Genomic DNA, 19,398 nt, shown 5'->3' with positions numbered 1-19,398 from the left:
GTTAAAGAAAAAGCCCACAGTGAAAATCAATAGACAAAGGAACTTTCTGATCCATTTGAATTTGGGATCGCTCTCAAATGCATTCCTGAAACATGTTAATGTATAGTGGGCGTTAAACCAGTACGGATTTGTTTTCGGTTACGATAACGTGGGTTCCAAACTTAACGACAGCAGGATCTTGGAGCAACCTTGAATCTAATTTTGGCAAAGCAGGAGAGCAATAAAGGCGTGCAGAAAAGGCATGCGGCCAAGAAATAGGATAAATGAAGCAGCCCAAATCTAAACTTATCCCTTTCAGATCATTATCCAGACAAAATGAACAGGTCGCGCACGTTACTAGCTCTCTTCGTGCTGGCAATGATCGTGTACATGCCCTTGACGATGGTGGTCAAGTCCAACACGTCAATCAAACCAGAAGTTCAATCCTCTTGGACGGATATCCAAATATCTGTCCAACCCGTGAGTGATGGGACACATAGCCTGCTCAAACCCGAATGGGCTTTGGTGGGCAGTGACCCCTTGACCTATCGAGGTCCAATCGTTGAGGGCTGGCCTCCCGGCAAATCGCGGGATATGAGCCAGATCATGGCCAAGGACTACGTGGTGGACCACTGTCAAGGGCAAGACTTGAGTGGGGTGAAGCTCCTCGTGGGCGTCAAGTCCGTTTCCAATCGCTTTGAGACCCGCGACACCACCCGCGAGACGTGGGGCCTATTCCAAAATGACCATCCTGATGTCAAAGTTCTCTTCTTTACCGGAGAGCCGTCTAACCCTTTAACGATAAACCGATTGAGGGCTGAGATCCAGGTGCATTGTGATCTGGTGGTGGTCCGTGGAGTCGACTCCTATGCCAATCGGACGATTAAGGCCGTGTCTCTCCTCAGATACGTCAACGATCATCACCTGGGGCTCAATCCAGAAGTGACCATGGTTATGGATGATGATGCCTACTTGAACCTGGACCGTTTGTACTACTTGATCTCACATAGGCTTTTGGCGACGGCAGTGGACAATTTCATCACGGGCTTTCGCTATGGGGGTAAGAATCAGTTTTGCTCCTTGCTTCAACATGACAAAATAAGACAGTTTTGATCCGTTGGGGGATTGTCGACCGCCAATCAAGAACGCAACATGCGTGCGAGTTCAATGCGTGTTCTGGTCAATCTGACCAGTCCAAGGATACGCTCCCATGTAGTGATGTCTTTCAAACCGAAATACCACCTCCTTAGCTATAAAGAGGGTACACAGCTATAAAGAGGGTACACAAGCAAAATCTAAACCGCTTATATGAGAAGCAAAACGTGATAACGTGATCCTGCCTTTCTAGGTCGCGGAGCCAGGGCTGATTTAAAATTCGTTCCTAATCTCGGGTTTTCATTTCTCTACCCCTTTTTTGTGAAAATTGGAAACCCTAGCAAAGGCTCTTCAAGCTAAATAGCTGACTTTCCGGTTCGAAACTCATCACTACTACTCCCATGTAGAACTATTTCCCAAAGTGTCGTAGTGCTTGCTCACTCCAAAAAATGCCCCAAATCAGGGTGCCCAGCAACCATTTTTTCATCAATTTCCTTCACTTTACTTGACCTATTTGTATAGCAGGTCTAGGCAATGTAAGCATTTGATGTGTCTAGAGCATTCCGGGAAATTGCGGTGAAATGTGTCACATTGGTACGTAGATGGGTTTGCGCCTTTTTGGGGGGTTTGTATTTTTCCCGGGCTTTTCTATCCGCTGCAGGGAATATAATTCCCAGCACTATAAAAAATCAAAGGTTATATTTCGTCTTTGTATTTGAGATTTGGATACTTTTTATAGTGTACTAGTATCAATCCGTAATATTAGTTACTCACCACAATCGAACACAAAGGTTGTTCTTCCATGGTGAGCAAGCTGGTCAATTGCCTAAGTGCGTAACTTACTGTAACAACTTTGAATACTAATGAATGTATGATGAAATATGTTTGAATGAGACAGAAAATCTCTGCCCTTAAAAATTAGAAATAACGTTGGTCAATATTTGTTAAAATTGCCTTTGGTATCTGGGAAAAAAGATTGTAGCCTGCACGCCAGCTCATACGCCTGCTCATCAAGAAAACATTCATCAAAACCTAAGCGGTCACATAAACATAAAACTTGATCATAGCCAAGCACTACAAGTGACCCCCGGAAGGAGCCGGGGTTTCCCATTTGGGAACTTCACTGGTCCAAACTATTGAATATGTGTTGGCGAATTCTGTCCCACGTCTTATAGACTAACGGATGTTTCTCTTATTTAATTTCAGGTCCGGTGCTCAGGCCCCCGGTCAACTCCACGGACCAGTTTGTCAAACCGTCGGTCTGTCCCAGCTACATGTATAATGGAACCACCACCCCACCCCACTTGAGTGGTTCCGGGTACTTTATGCCAAGGGCTACCGTACCATGTCTCGTCAGGCAGGCCATGAGCCTACCTTTTCTGCACATAAACGACGTTTTCATCACGGGATTTTGTGCCGAGGCCTGTGGCTTCCCTCGAGTGGCACACTCTCAATTTTCGCCGGGAAAGAAAAAGTTGGAAGACATTACATGCCACCACATTCTACTTCATTACCAATCGCCCGAGGCCAGGCTCAAAATATTCAACAAGTTTGACAAAGAATGTCCGTCCCCAAATAAATAGACATTCCAGTGAAGCGTGGAAACCAAATGGGCAGCATGGATATTGGTTTAGGATAACTGATGCGTTTCGATGACATGATTTGTTCTCGATGTTCCTCATTTAGAAGGACAATTTCAATTTGGAGTCGTCGTTAGTTTCAGGCAATTCCGCCATCTATAGTTCAAAGATTTTATTTTGGTTGCAAAGTGGCTCATTCAAAAGGCCAAGTTCAATACAATGTCAAACAAAATCAGTATATCCAAGGGATGGTGAAAATGAACTTGGACGACTTATCTGCCAATTTCTGCCACTTATTGCTCAAAGGTGATAGGAAATGGCAAAAGTGACAGTTAATGGTAGAATATAACTGAATTTGGTTTGCTTCTCTAGTGTTAATCTTCAAGGCTTGAGCTTAAATGCCAAGTGGAAGGAGACGTGGTGTAGTGGTTAGCGTGGTTATCTGGAGCTAGAGAGAGGTCCCGGTTCAATTCTCCCCCTGAACTTTCTCCAAAGGAAAATTTTAGACGCTAACCACACCCAAAGACGGAAAACCAAAAACTGAGACCGGACTTGAATTTGCCTAACAGAATTGGGAAATGAACGATGTGATGGCTGGCTTCGCTGGCCAGGCAAGGGGGCTCACCCCTCCGACCTAAGCACCCCAAACAAGCAAAAAAATGTGAAACCCAAACTATTAATTAGTTGCAAGTACAATTTGGCGTCATTGTTATTCCACTTTCGATCGTTCTCATTTCAAATACAATTTCTACATGACATGATTGCTTGTTAGTCATGTGACATAGATTCGATTTTCATTGTGTCAAGTGGCTCCCTTTGCAGAAAATATGGACATTAATATAAATATGGTCAGCGTTTTGATCCATTGCTTTCATTCTTAGTAACCTCCTTGTTTTAATGTGTTGAGTGGGGCCCAAAAGCGGTGGGGTTTGCAACCTCTTAAAGGCCCGGGTCCATCTGTAGCGGACGCTACAATCTCTTCAAAATCTTGGCAGGCAGGTTGCAACTTGTCCATTTCGACCAAATGTTGACGGACTAACTCCACTTAAAAATGAATTTTTTATTCATTTATTACCTCGATTAATTCATATATATTATTAGAAAATTTATTACCTCGATCAGCGACCATCTTCAAGGTGTTGAACGATCAGTCTAAGTCAGATTTCTAGTGCCCAAATCGTCAAACATTCAAATAGATTTACCTTGAAGGAATTTGTTTGCCAACAATTCATTGCTGTGGATTATTTGAAGCTAACACATACCTTACAAGTCTTCGTGAGTGCCATCTAGGTTTAAGTTCATTGACTGCCCCAATTCACGATTTGGTTCACGCTTCTGAACAGGGCACTGAAGAAGAATTCAGTTTTAGGTTGAAAGGAAATCTAGAAGAAGCTAGACAACTACAAAACTCGTACGACATGACCACCTGAACAGAAGCGGGAAGAAATCGGTTGTGGCTCAGTTTTCTTCAACTCGCTGAGGGACTCGAAGGAGTTTCTCGCTCTCTGCTAAATTCCAAAGAGGTTCTCTGTTCGATCTCTCTCTCTGACTTGGCAATCGGTCATCCCCTGTGTGAAGGACACCGTCGCTTGCAAACAGGTTATTCGAACGGTTCTGGAAGGTTGATTGAATTGACATCGCCGAGTAGGTGCTAGATAGCTTTCCCTTTCAAAACCAGTTCAGAAAGACTGTTCACGGTGCCCAAATCCATCAATTTAGAAGAATTGACGAGGGCAGCAAATTGGTATTTCGTATTGAATTCAGCAAGACCGGGGTTGTTAGAAGATAGTAAGCTGCAATTGTTTCACTGTTCATTTTTGGGCTTAATTTATGTTTGAAGAGTTACTATTTTCCAATGGAAGACAGGCATACTCAAGCTGTCCCTATTTAGCCTAATTTTCAGACCCGCCATTTGAAACATCCTCCAAGATGTGCTTTTAAGTGGCAAATGAAATAAGTTGACATGAATTGTTTGATAGGCATGTTTGGCATGTTGCCTTGAAATGTAACCTAATCCATGATATTTTGATCACCATGGGTTGGACATGATTTATTCTTTACAATGAGGAGCATTGCGATACTGAATCATCACTGATGATGAAGGATCAACGCACCATAGCAATCTAATTTTAACTCCTTTCCAAAATAATGACTTTACCTGGGCCCCAGATCCAAACTAAACGCATTTATGTAATATTCTCTATTTCTATGTGTCATATACAGCTGTAGCTACTCTTCAGGCACCCTTCAACGTACGTACTTAGAATGTTTCAAATGCCAGTTGTTGAGCCACTTTCTATATTTCTATTTAAAAATACCTAGTTTGAATCTGGTGCGCTGTGATTGCAGATGAGGATGCCTGGAGAGTAACTTAAGCCTTAGAACTAACCCTTAAAGTACAAAAATATGCAAAATGTGTTTGTTTTGGATCTGGGATCCATGTAAACTCAATGTTTTGGAACATAATTGAAGGTTCAAAATTAACTGCAATGGTGCTCTGACCTCACTGTTGCATTCTTTTAATACAGGGCACTAGGATTGAGTGCAAAGAGAATGAAACTATGTAATACCAGTATTTAAATGAGTGACACAGGCAAAGCTGGAATTTCTCTGAAGTGGGTGTGTGTTTGTGTGTGTATGAATTGAGTAATTAATGCTCTTCCCAGTCAATCAAATGCATTTCCTCTTTCACGAGTTTTCGATTTTGTCGAAGCGTTGTCCACTTTGAGATCAATCTAACATCTATGTTAAAAGTTATGAGCAATTAAATTGCAACTTAACGAGGAGAGCAAGAAAAATCCAAGGAGTAGGGGAAAGATACAGAACGAGTTGATAGGTAGATGTCCGTAAGCTATGAAAATAGAAACTGGAATGTAATTTTGTCACATTGTATTCAAGTTTCCGAAATCTCATGTTGGACAGGTAAGTCGCACGATTTTTTATCAATTTCTTAAGTAGAGTTCCAGATCAACCCTACATTGAGTTGGCAGACTCAATTTTATATACCAATTCAAATCAACCAAAGCCTTGGTCTTGGCCATGGTCCGAAGTCTTGGTCACAAATTCGAGGTGAGTCAACATGACTGATGTTGAAGGTCCAAAGGGACTCAGATAAAGTCATGGGGAAAGTAAAATGAAGTTTAGTCCCCCCTTTTCAGATGCCTAACATCTCCGAAATTGTGTGTCAAATGATAAGTCCAAATATACCTCGTATTAATGTGCCATACTGTATTTGGAATTGCAAACTGTAGTATTCTATGGTTTTGGTACTCTCTAGTCTCGCAAGTATTTCGGTGCTTCTGCTGTTCCCAATAATCACTCGTATCTTCGTTCTTCATCTGGAGACATCATTTGGCTTTATCGTTCTCATTCTGATCTTTATCACGCCCACATAGCACAAACAATGGGGCACCCCCACGTGGTTTCGCGAACGTAAATTTTGAAATGCGACAGCACTAAATTTTACCAAGTCGCATTTCAAGATGTGCATTCACGAAACTATCTGATACTCGCAGTAGGTGCAACTGGGTACAAATCGCATCTCAAAATATGCACTCACGAAACCATGCAGGGGTGCCCCATTATGATTACATTCAGCTTGTTTTTTGACAATACAGTTTGGCATTTTTTTGGCAACTACAAATCCATTTCCAAGAATTGCAGTTGAATATGAAAAATTGAAGCTTTGTGGCCTCCAACTGTGAGAAATTAAAATGCTCCAGGTCTCTTTTTGTTGTCACGAGTTCACAAACTTGTAATCACGATTGGTAAGTACTTATGCACATTTAAGCAAGCGCTTGGACCTTTCCGTACATGTTGATCAAAACCAACTAACCCAACTGAAAAAATTAAATACGAAAAACCCTCAATGGACTGATATAATTGCCACTTGCAAAACCAAAAGCAACTCGACCTCTGGAAGGCCTTCAATGACCTTGACTTTCTGAGGACAAGCTTGTCTTCTTTGACGGTTACTAGTCTGATGATGGATGGGTGCCCAGTGGAGTTGGACTTCATTGGCATTGTAGACACTGGTTGATATGGCTCAAGTGGCAAACATGTTTCCCTCATCATCAACGGAGGTGCCTCCACGGAAAAGCCGTCGGTGCATTTCCGGGTAGCTGAGCAGGGCAATGTCGATCTTCCGAAGCGGAGAGCGGGTCGAAGCACACAGCAAGAACACGAATGTTACCAATGTGAACGGCCACGTGGAGAAGGGTGGCTGGGGGCCCGATGGCGAAAGTGCGGGCCACACCAGTTCCTGAAATTACGTTCAACGGGCATATCTCGTGGGTTGGATACTACATGAACATATAAGTAACGCACAATCTGAGATGGTTTCTTTTGTATTGAATTTCCATTGGGGTGCTTTTTTTCACCGTCAGACAGCCCCAACGAGATGGGGAAGAGGAAAAACAACTAACACGCATCATGATTCAAGAAAGAGGAATCTAAATTTGGTAGGGGCTTTTGTACAAAGTGCCCTCTAAAGTACAGAACGTGAACCATGTGTCGAGTAAGAGGTCTATTAACGGCTGGTTGATAAGTCAGCTAAAAAAAGGTACCTAAGCAACTTGGTGACGGCTTCGAAGCCCACCAAAATCTAGAAATGCATTTGCAGTCAACATCATGTGCGTGACAACTCTGAGGAGACGTTGACATTCCAAAATTTCAAATCTATATCAGAGCTTAGCAAGGTTGGGTTGAATGAGTTGAAAACCTTACGTTTGAATTAATTCCGACAATGTCACTCGCCAATCTTTTTAGCTTTTCTTCTTGATGGAAACGCAAAATATCCCCTAAGAGGTCCAACAAAAAACGCGATTAAATATCAGTGCAAGGGCGAGTCCGGGCTCGTCGAAAAAAAAACCACCTCTTTTTCTATAAATTTCGCCAGAAAACGGGCTTTTCTTCGACATGAGTTGACCATCTAAGAAACCACCCCTTGAATGATGATTGTCCTAGCCATGTTTAGCTTGGTAATTTTTAAAGATCAACCTTTTTGTTTGACTTGAGCTCAGTAAAAGATTCGAGTCAGGACTCGGGGAGTCCTACAAGAAGTCGGAAGTCCGACTTTTGCCGGACGAGCCCCAACATTATTGAAATACCCTCCTAAAAGTCTCCCTCTTTGCCCACGGCGTCTCAAAAGGGAGCACGTTCTTGAGGCAGTCTTCTCATTCCGGAGACAAACAATCTGACTTCCAACTAGGTTGCTCTCACCTGGGAAATCAAGGCTGAGTCTTGCGTTCCAGGTTCAAGGATGCTATTGCAATGGCCCCGAGCGTGAGCCTCAATTCCATTCCAGCCTTGACACAAGACAACCACAAAGGCTGTGGCCAGTAATCCGGCCAATTTGGTCCAAATACTGAGCAACAGGAAGAAGTTGATGGCCACAAATGACAAAATCCCGTTGCTCACCAGGTTTGGAGTGATGGCCACGTCCATAGCCAAAGCTGAAAGAAAATCCATGGGAAAAGAGATTGCGTGATTTTTTTTTTTTCAATTTCATGAACACCACGGCAATGTTTAAGTCTTTTTTCTCTTTAGAAAACCTCTTTTGCGCAATCAGCAGTTTTAAAAATAGCAAACACCAACAGTCAAATGCAACCGGTACGGCATTTTTTTTTGCAAAACGACACAATCTAATATATTAACCGAACGAGTTGAGCTTTTAAACAAAAGCTAAGAAGATTCACTTTGCTCAAAACTATTATCATTGCTAATGTTGATCCATAGTAAGTACTATTGTACTTTTTGCTTTCATTGGGACGAATTGTGGGGACAATAGAAAAAAACGGAAAAATAGGCTACAGATTATAAACCGATTAAGAAAACAGCTCTACAGGGGACAGTCCTGATAAAGGCGCTTATGGCGCTCTTGAGTTTCCTATTATTGGTAATGCTTGTTGAAGGTAGTTGTAATGCAGTCATTCGTCCTTATTTGCATCTGTCTTTGTTCATGCTCCCATCATAAATACCTCCACCTACGAACAATAAATATCTCGTCAATGGCCACCATCCGGGACCATACAAAGGTTTGCAAAAATGATATGGTAAGCTATGACGGAAAAACGGCATCAGAAACTCTAACGACTTGTGCATTTACGTATAAATCATGGAAATGTGAAAAATTTAAAAAGTGGCATAAGTTTAGTAACATAATCAAGCCCAAAGATGAGTTCTTGTAAATTAATTACTTGAAAAAACTTAGCTCTGAATCAAGTCTTTTTGTCCAACAGTTTCTTAAATTTTATGAGACGTAAACATGGGGACATGTACGTCAAATTATGAAGCACTTTGAATGCACGATTAAAGCTACGAGCATCATCAAAGAGCCAAACACATATTTTAGCGCTGACCGTTCCTTTTTTTAAATAAAGGGCGCTTTATAGGTCGGAAAAAGGAACGAGCAACAAGTTATTTTTGTGCTTTCTTGCTATTTTTACAATCTTAACATTTCGAAATGTAATGAGATTCGAACCTCGTTTGCCTAAAAAGAAAATAATTGGACGTGTTATTTCAATCACAGTCACTCCCAATCTCTGGTCCAAATAACTTTCATCAAAAAAGCAATATACATAAGTGGACCAAATCCTGAAGTTTTGCATATTGCAAAATATAACCCCTTCAATATGAAAGTGATCGAAAGTCTGATAAATAGTACCTAGATGACAATATATCAAAATATTTTGATTAAGCCGGGCATGGTTAATAAAGAGCTCACCTCAATTTCAATTAAGGGAGGAGATGTTCATTAGTAGCTAGCGCAGTTTCCTAGCATGAGAGAGCCCCCCGGTTCGATTCCCCTCCCTGAGCTTTCTCAGGGATACTCTTAGACGCTACCTACATCCACAGATGGCAAACCAATCTGATACGGACTATGACACTGTCTATCGGAACAATACAAGGGCAATTTGATGGCTAACTTCGTTGGCCGACAGACGCTCACCCCTCCGATCCTAACACCCGAAATACAAAAAAAGTCTGAATTTATACTAGTTCATCTCAACAGCATTTTCTAGGTGGGGGCATATTGACCGATACAAAAACGACAAGTTACACTTTGTGCTTTTTAGAAATAAAGAACGATTAAACTAAGACTGTCTAGTTTCAGAGTTTGAGCATGAAAAGCGCCTAGCTCAGTAATAGTAATAACTAGAGTCAGACCAAAAATGTTTTTACATAAAAAGAAATATTTTTCACATATTATGTGGTATTGGGACCCCAAAAAAATATTTTGGTCCATTTTCATTTTATGACGCTTTTTTCTTTTCTTCCTGTGATGATACGTAACAAAGAGAACGATGACTTCTGACAACAAGGACTTTATTCAGTTGAAGAAAGCAAGAGTGCCCTAAACAATAGCACTAGACTCTCAAAAAGAATCAATTGTATACTGTACCACAACATTGGATACTTGAAAAATGTCCTAATGTCAAGCATTGCAAAAAAAAAAGATTTAATTTCTTTTCAATAAAATAAAGAAGCACAATATATTGCCCAGTACATCTAGTTATTTTCTTAGAATTTGGCAACAGAAAAAGGCACTTAACAGGACTAAAAATGACCGTTTGGCCTTGGCAGCAACATTTTTGCAATTCATCGCCTTTTTTTGTTCATTCCCAACATTTTTCATAATAATTTTTTCGCGACTTTTTCCCACTTGCTATTTTCCACCTTTTTCTCATTTTTTTCCCAACTATCAAAAAAGTTCGGCCAAAATGGCTACTGGTTTTTTCCAAGGTCTACTAATCAGGAGCCAGAATGGACATGGCAAGAATCTGCTTTTTAGGGTTAGCAGGTTTAATTACCGGTGCTTGAAAATATTATAATTAATATTCCTTTTCATCTATGTGTTGCTTGATATGGAAGGAAAAAATAGCCCCCACCCCCCCTATCCCCCACCCTCGAACGTGGTGTTGTCCATGTTTTGGAGAGTTTATTTGCAATTTTTGGGTTCAAATTTGTTTGATTTTTTTATGCAAATTTGCTGTCAATAAAGACGGTATTGATCTGCAGGTTTTGGCCGGCCCTAGTTTCTATGCTAGGAAAAATAAGCGGGAAAGAAACAACAAACCGAAGCCTTTTTGATTAACATAAAATCAACATATTTGAGTTTTTGAGCAACATAAAAATGACATATTTGGGCCAAAAATCCAACATATTTTGTCGGAGCTTAGTAATAACTTTCTTGTATCGTCGTCGGCATAAGTGGGCCCCGACTAAAGGTAGAAAATTGGCCTTGATCATATTTGTATTTAGTAAAAATCAATTTTCGGGGGGGGGATCACAACGATTGTGTCCGTCAGAGCACACGCATTTCACGCTTTTCATGCGTGTGCTCTTCTACTAGAGAGCATAGGATAACACTGAATTGGAATGATATTATTGCGCTTACCAAATTCTTGAACCAAGACCCCGCCTAGAATCATGTCAATGAAGGTCCACGGGGAGAAGAACAAGGTTGCAAAAAGCACAATGGCGCCAAAGTAGGCGTTCTCCATATGGTAGATCTGGCTGGAACCTTGAAGTCCGTTATTTATTAGCTTTGAGAGGATTTCCACACCCAATTGAAAGCTGCCTTCCACCTCGGTCTCATTTAAGGACAACCCTCCCTCGTAGATCGCGCTCGTCGAGCCGTTTTGTGTCCGGAATGGCGATGAAGGCCAGGATGAATATGCGGATGTGAAGGACGGGTCTTTATGATTCTTTCCCTGTGGGAACACACTCCCTGTGGGCCTTGGGACTGGCGTTCGCTCCACATTTCGGACATGAGCTATTAAGGCCATTATGTTGAAGGTCAGATGAAGTGGAGGCAAATTAGAGCGCTCCAAGTGATTCACAACCGCCGTCTGTAAGAACGTGCTGAACGGAAAACAAGATGATGTACACTTTAAAACACTTTCTGTGTATTCAGTGAGCATGATTAAACGAAAATTACACTTTCGAATACGTGAGTGAAAAGTCTGTTCAAAAAGATGAAGCACTAGGCGCGAAGTGGAACCGGATCATCGTTTTGACATTCTCGGTGTTTTACTCTGTCATTCCTTTCAACTCGATTTGCAGAATCCTCATGTTCCATTTCAAAGGAACACCGAGGCATGCACATGAATGGGGAAAACGAACCAAAGTTGACTTTTGTGCATTGACAAATGTTCCACAAGGCAGCTTTTGTGGAGGTTTGGCGTGCTTTCAGACCACTTACGTACAATGGATATATTATGCATTCTACTTTGGTTTAGTAATCTAGCCATTAACAACTCATGAGGAAACGAATGCATCAAATCCATTTTTGAATGGCCATTGTGTTGTTGCTTTCAAAAAAAAACAGCCATCCGCCAGACATATTAGATGATCCAAAAGTGTTCCATTCCACTCACTGCCTGTTGATTGTGGTTGCCCTTGTTCTAGCATTCCTTTTCAAGCCATCAAAAATGGGTCAAATCATAGCTAGCCTACCCAATCCTGAATGCGTCGAAGACTTGGCTTTTCATTTTCTCTATGGATATGGAGCGACCAGGAAGAACTTTACGATAATCATTTTAGGTCCAAAACCAATTCCCTACATAGAAGCGAGTCCACTATTTACCTTTTCAGTTTTACTCCACTCTCTACAACGCGTACCTTAACACGGCGAAGCCCAGGGTGGCCCACAAGTTCTGCCAAACGAGTCCCTCTGGTGTCTGAGAAACTCCACTTTCATAGGAGTCTCCGTGAAGAATGGGTGAATGGGCGGCCTGGGCCATGTCCGCCAAATCCCTGGCCATGAACGTTCCCAGCATGAAAGCCGGTGTGGCCATCAGGCCTTGATCCATGTAGGAGAAATGCTGATGATTGGACGACAAGTCTGAGTTTGAGCTCCACAACATACATTGGGCGGTAATTTGAGAGACCAGAAACGACACGGACCCGTTCACGGCAGCCGGAGGGGTGAAGTAGCACAAACTGCTGAAGATCACTAGACCACTAGAGACAAAAAAAAACATATTTTCTTAAAATATTTTTAGAATTTATTTTTCATTTAAATAGTATTAGGGATTGCAGTCCCTGTAGCTGTTAGAAAAGCCCGTGAAAAATCATAGCAAAAACAAAATGAATGGGTTGCTGACGTGATTGTGCGAGGAGGTAGATCTAAAATTTAAAATCAAAGTGCGAAATGCGCGTTACATATTTTGATTGGTGATTGGAGGCTTAGATTCCCAAAATTTTGAGTACTGTTTTGCAAGATTCAATCTCAGCTAATTCTGACCATGATCTAGCCATTTTCATTAAATTACAAATTTTTAAGTTAAGTAAGTTTAATTTCATCAAACTTACATTCCCAAAGAATTAATTCAGATTTCCAATATTATGAAAACCAAAATATCTTTATTTATGCATGATCTCAAAATAGTTCAAAATGTTACATGATCTTACTCAAAATCCTCCAAAAATGAAACTTTTTGAAAAATGTATCAGAATCTATGAAAGCATACGTGTTCAACAATCACTGCAAATTTCACAAAATTTAATGAAGCCTCAAAGAAGCAGATTTTAATCAGCCGCTGCATTTTTCAATTCCAGCAACCTGAGGTATTAGACCAATGGTCACCAAGATATGAACAGATTACATTTTGACATTGACAGCACCTTGCACATTCTCCAATTTACAACAATATAAAGCAATGATACTGGAACTGACCTCCTAAGACCCCATGTATTCAAGCGATCAAGCGCACTTATATAAGGTCGCAAGATGTGGAAATAAAGACTCAATTGCGAATGGTACGAGGTGATAAAAATGACCTTGTTGTTTCAAAAGTCATTTGCCATGCTTGGTCGTATCATGGCGTGAAAAATGCATGAAGGTGTGAGTACAAACGTACTAAACAAGTATAAAAGGAAAAGGTCGAAAAGGGACAGAGCATGTCAAAAGTTATTCAAAAAGGAAATGAGGAACTGGTTCATGGATTGTCAAAAGAAACAAGAAGTCAATTACCCTCTGCAACTGTCTCAAATGGTAACTTCGCTCGAAGTTTCCAGTAATGTAACCCATATCACTAACGTCTTCTGGAGTGCCATGTATTCTTTTTTTTTTTGAATCCCACTCTTTCACAAGTCTGCGAAACTTCCTTGAGTTTTGATCTACCAAAAGGTATTTGTTCGGCGTTTTGAGTTCAACTTTGGTGGTTGTGGTTGCCTGATGAGGAAAGTGATACGTGACTTATGGGGCCAATGTGAATACTAGATGAGTATTTTTTTATTTTACGTCCTATCATATGCATGAAATGTGTTGCTTCCTATATCTTGGAGTTGAGTTGGAAACAACCCACAGTGTATCGATCAGTTTGGATAATTTTGACCCCTAAAACTATCTTGAGGCCCAAAGGTGGTTCAATCGTCACTCTGTTTCCTTTACAAAATTGTAATTTTGAACGCCATGAAAATCTTTTAAGCATAAATCAATCAGCGAGGCCAACCGCTGGCAACGATCTAATTCTAATTTCTTGGCTTTCGACAATCCTATTGCTTATTTAGCTCTTGATACCGCCGACACAAACTTAGAGGTCTATGTATGGTTACTGCGCTGATCTTCTGGACACGGTGACTGTTAAGTTCATGTCCCAATAGTTTTATTTATCTTCAGCACGGATGAGTTGCTTGGGACTCATTTTAATCCGTAAAAATCAATAAATGTCAAGATTGCGATTTCTAGAGCTATGGATTGACGGGCTCAGCGTTCAAAATTTTGATGGCGAAAAAATACATTCTCGTGTCAAAGGTTTGCGCTATTTTGAAATCACAATCCAGATTCACCTTAGCTCAAAATCGATACACATGATAAGTTCAAACTCGGCGAAACTTACGCTCTTTGGTCTTCAGTAAGAGTTCTGAACAAACCTGTATTTTACTGATTCAGCCTTGTGAAGGACTGCAAACTAGGTGGTCACAGTGTAGGGTGCACAAGCTAGAAAGTGGGTACCACGTAGGTAGCATGCAGCTTGGGTGTTTGGCAAGGCTCAATATCAAACAAAATTAGTTCAGCTCCACAACGGTTTGTACAGCGGTACGGCAGTGGAAGAAGTTTCCAAATTGGGGCTTTTGTGTCGAGGCAGTTGAATTCGATTTGCATAATTTAAAACTACGCCTCTTGGTCTCGCTCCATCTAAGAGAGGCCCCATTTTCTGGATGTACCTACTACATACAGCAGATAGAACAGTGGCACAAGCCCAAATCAGTATCATTATACGTGTTAGCTCAACCCGGTGGAAAAGGTAATTCCGCTCACACTTAGCATTAAGAGGAACGGCCACCTCGTAACTCACTTGGTCCCCACTAAAAGTCACTTGGAACAAGGCAGCAAACCCAAGGCGCTTTGGGCAAACCCAGATCCAGGGGCTTCTTCTTGGGATATGATTACTTTTGTACGGCAACCTCGGAAACCGAGAGAAAACCTGAGTTGACTGGGCCAAATGGCGGTTGTGACTACAATGCACAATTATAAGCAAAAAGGAGGAACCAATGGACTTCATTGGTCATATGTGCGTAACTTGGGGTCCAAGTGGTCTTCAATAGTTCAGAGGTCATCATCACCGGGAGCCCTAGTTCCTCATTTCAAAGTCCATACATCAATTAGCAACCTATTTTAGTGCTTGATTCGATTAATGAGGCAGAATGATTGAGTGGATCAATGCAACAAGAGAAAAACATGAGTAAATACCATGTGTTCTATTAAGGGATCTAAAATGTATACTTAAATACATCCGACTTTTCATTGCATACATGATTGGTTAGGACTTTGTTGAATAACTGTTCAGCCATCTATCTAAAATTATGCTCGCTATTTGATCGATGCATTCATCATACGGGTAGATCGCTAATTTTTCGCCACGTACGATATCCAACAACCTTTTTGAGGAAACGATGATCTCTTTGGAAGTATAGCAACTCACCTGAAAATGTTATTTACGTGCATGGGCTGACCCACCGCCCTGAAGAACGTGCTCAGAAAGCTGATGGGACTCCAAAGCCAAGATGAATTCACATGTTGTCTCAACTTGATGCCCAGGGCCTCTTGGTTGCCTAACATGCAATTATGAAGTCGGGCCCAAAGTCGGCCCACAGCGGATTGTGATAAGACGTCAGATTCGTGGAGGGTGGACTCGGGCAAAGATGGAGACACTTGGTGGCCATCGCTGGGTCCGCATTTGCCGCCTTTGGCGGTGGGTCCTCCCATGGGGAACTTCCTCAGAGCCTGATGGGGAGAGCAAATTTATAGCATTGGAAATCGACACGTCTGGTGAACCAGCGAGCAGGTTCAACTCTCAGACTCAGTACAGGGGTTAAGGGTTCCGACTTAAGAGGCGGAGAGACAGTGGCTTACATTGAGCACCCGGTTCATGTTGTCTATTGACTTTTTTTCTTGCACACTTTTAAACAAGCACCACTAGAGGGGGGACCCTCTTGAACGAGGAAATGACAAGTTCATCAAGAACTGAGCACAAGTCTGTCAAAGAAATGCTTTCTTTCGGTGGTCCAAAAGCCATCCCTTCAGTCTCATTTCCAAACATGACGAAGAAAATGTCCATCACTTTACTTGTTGCGTTGTGAGTCCGAATTTGCTACATATCATTGAGTCTCTGTTTTAGAAAAAAAAGTGTAACACAAAACCCATCAAAGCCAGATATCTAGTGCTCCAGAACATTTTGAGTACAATTCAGTATCTCAATGCCTCTTTGGGAGAATTATTGGCAAAAGCATCTGTCGAGCTATCTTTTATAGGCTTAATTCTAGAGTGTCTTTACAATAACTTTGTTATGGTTGTGGTACTATATGCTTGCGCCACTCTTCTCTTCTCCTTTTGCACGAAAGATTCGCTTTAATATATAAGAACTTTTCCGCTTCAGGGGCCCATTTTAGTTGTCAAAAGAGGTACTCCAAAACTGGGTCTATTTTTGGGTTAACTTGACCCTCCGAACAGAACCAAAATAATTGGTACAAAAAGATAAAAAACGACGAAGAAAATAGGAAAAAGCTCGAGCACTACGAGCCTGTGAAATGTGTGAAAGCGGAGATGGGGACCAACCGACGATCCCAAATGTTATCAAGTTTTGCAAATGTCCATCAACTCATTTTGAAATATTGTAGCCCTGCAGAATTGCGATGAACGACAAATACGAACGGTGGCTAGTGTCTTTTTCTTTGGACGGATGCAGCGCCCTCTACTTCGTCTATGTTTTCACAACAAACGTAGAAGCAGGAGAATCCACTCTAAAATGCCGAGTTTAGAAAAATAGTATTCCCTGAACAAATTATTTGTGAAGCATTGCCACACAATGAATACATCATCACCGGTTTAGGGAAACATCGCAAATACTGCAAAGGTAAAACTCCAAACCTTTCCATGCTCCCAAAAAGGAGCTAATGTAGATGAGTGGTCTAAGTGGCAACATGAGTAAGGCAAAATCTTTCCCCCAGGTGTCGTAGGTTCAAATTTCAATACAAGAAGTTGTCTTGAAGGAGGAAATATGTGGTGCAGTTGTCATGGCATTTTACTTGCTACGCTTTCTTTTTGACTGCAGGAAACTTGCAACCATCACCACCCCTAAAGACAACACTGTCTGTTGGAAAACAGGGACAATGTGATGGCCAGATTTCCTAGTTAGGCAAGGCTCATCACTCCAACCCTAGCAGACTCCACGAAAAGAAAAATGAAAGAAAGAGTTGGAACTTTTGTATTTGTTTGTTTTGTTGGTTACGAAGTCAGATGGCAGCCCTCTCACTTGGGCAGCCATCTGATTGATGGATGTCTCAATTGAGGGATATTCCCGCTTCCTCATCATAACCAACATGAAATTATTACCTCACCTTTGGGGATGATCGTAGGCTCGTCCATTTAAGCTCTTAAAGTAGCAACTAATGCTGTAGTTTAAATACTGGATGGAATCTTGGCTTAGCAAGCCTGGGATCAAACCAGGGTCACCAAATTGGAAAGCAAATGCTCTACCAATATGGTACCCCAGCAAGCCTTGCAATTTTGTATTGCATGATTGATAACACCATAAAGGTACAAAGAGGAGAAATGCTTGGGCAGATTGTCAATATAATTTTGCCTGATAGGTAGTCAGACTAGTGCACTATATTAGAAGAGTACAACAGTGTGTTCAACGCACCATTGCGGTGGAATCGTGAACCTTCAATTTTGTTCCAAAGTATATTAATAATAATGATCTTTATTACGACTCTTGGGCATGTCATGGTGTAAAAATAACTATGAAGTAAAATATGATGCATATACATTATACAGAGGTTGGTTGTTAAAACAAGAAAAATGTCAACAAAGTAAAAACAATAAAATAGTCGACCAGAAAGTGATAACACAATGATTACGACTAGAATTGGTTCAATGCACATGAAAAAAGGGAAGAGGTATACATGCGTCCCAAATACAAACCAAACACATTTTAGTGAATGTTTAGGCCTAAAGGGTTTGTTGTAAAGCTGAAGTTAATAGCATGCAACTGAGGATTCAATATATGTATTTTTCAATTAAAAACATTAAAATTGGCGCATAAAGTGGTGCTTAAAACATTGAAAGTACGTTTAAGGGTGCCTGAAGAATAAGTGAAGCCTTATTTAACTCGTAGTGGCACAACTTTTTATTGAAATGTGTTTAGTTTAGTTCTGGGACCCATATAAACTTATTGTCTTGGAGCAGAATTGAAAGTTCAAAATTCCACTGCAATGGTGCGATGAACTCATTGTCGTACTCGTTTAATACAGGGTACTAAATCAGACCACCAGGGCAATTCAGTTGTACAAGTTGTCTATGTTTATTAGAAAGTAGTCAATTCAAGTTGATGTAGACCTTTACCATCTAAACTGTGGTTAATAAAAAAAAACTTTGCCAAACAACACTTTCAATCAAATTGTGAGACGAGGCATGGTGTTTAGATGTTATTGGGGAATGAGTTTAAAAACTATACTTTTGTTAAACTTACTTTTGTGATTGGTTGCACTTTTCATAATGGAAAGTTCAAGTTGTCGATTAACAAGTTGCGTTCTATAATTTAACATTTACGGTCAGAAATGGATTTCATTACACATGCATTTAATTAGAATCCACAAAAAGTCAGTGATTCTTTTATATGTCATATTATCAAGATGCTCGCAAAATGTTGCCCTGATACGCACGGTATGGTTCATTTTGTTGTGTGCAACTATAACTAGACTGGATTTTCATAGGTGTATTTTCCGCCCTTGAGATTTTGAGAACCAGCTAAGCATAGCGATGCATATATGGTTACTATCGTTGGAAAGGGAGAGCTGCCCACCCAGTCAGAATAGACACCTTGAAATGGGACTGTCGCCTGGGCAAGATCCCTGTTAAATTATGCACTACCTACCACATGCAAACTAAGCTCAACTCAACTCAAGTTTGCTCCACTTCTCCGTCTTTTTCTAGTTTTACTTTTCCGTCATCTGAGTTTGTGAAGCAAACTGGAAACTACCAAGTTTGATTAAAAACATGTAGTGACACGTCTCCTACCAACGATCCAACGAAACAAACCAGTCGTCGACCAGAGGTGGTCCTTCTCCGCCATTGTCTTGCTTGCTTAACTCACTCGTGCAATGATGGATCGACAGCTTCGTTAGTCGAAAAACAATTTAATTACCGAAAAAGTAACCTAATCAAAAGATTCAAAAGGATCACAAGTGGGTGAAATGCTCCTTAGTGTTACATACAATTAAAACGAATTCATAT

The 19,398-nt window shown here is 40.9% G+C and overlaps 3 protein-coding genes across 3 annotated transcripts in view; 1 reads left to right on the top strand and 2 right to left on the bottom strand.

The window, feature by feature from the left end:
* The first annotated feature begins 84 nt into the window (after positions 1-84).
* LOC131881889 (beta-1,3-galactosyltransferase 1-like) lies at positions 85-2,683 on the top strand. Its single transcript, XM_059228880.1, has 2 exons — positions 85-1,039; positions 2,281-2,683. The coding sequence occupies exons 1-2, from the start codon at positions 316-318 to the stop codon at positions 2,655-2,657; spliced, it is 1,101 nt and encodes a 366-aa protein (XP_059084863.1). The 5' UTR covers positions 85-315; the 3' UTR covers positions 2,658-2,683.
* Positions 2,684-6,518: 3,835 nt separating this feature from the next.
* LOC131882036 (uncharacterized) lies at positions 6,519-12,305 on the bottom strand. Its single transcript, XM_059229056.1, has 4 exons — positions 12,244-12,305; positions 11,053-11,519; positions 7,875-8,107; positions 6,519-6,915 (listed from the first exon to the last, which is right to left on the bottom strand). The coding sequence occupies exons 2-4, from the start codon at positions 11,441-11,443 to the stop codon at positions 6,700-6,702; spliced, it is 840 nt and encodes a 279-aa protein (XP_059085039.1). The 5' UTR covers positions 11,444-11,519; positions 12,244-12,305; the 3' UTR covers positions 6,519-6,699.
* Positions 12,306-15,579: 3,274 nt separating this feature from the next.
* Positions 15,580-19,398, bottom strand: part of LOC131882277 (uncharacterized) — a 4,926-nt gene continuing 1,107 nt past the window's right edge. The window contains exon 2 of the mRNA XM_059229375.1: positions 15,580-15,888. Within this exon, the coding sequence (XP_059085358.1) occupies positions 15,583-15,888 (306 nt within the window). The 3' untranslated portion in view covers positions 15,580-15,582. The remainder of the gene's footprint in view (positions 15,889-19,398) is intronic.

Source organism: Tigriopus californicus, chromosome 6, assembly GCF_007210705.1.
Source record: "Tigriopus californicus strain San Diego chromosome 6, Tcal_SD_v2.1, whole genome shotgun sequence".
Lineage (NCBI taxonomy): Eukaryota > Metazoa > Arthropoda > Copepoda > Harpacticoida > Harpacticidae > Tigriopus > Tigriopus californicus.
The sequence above is the reverse complement of the archived record's forward strand: the minus strand, read 5'-3'. Positions and strand labels throughout refer to the sequence as shown.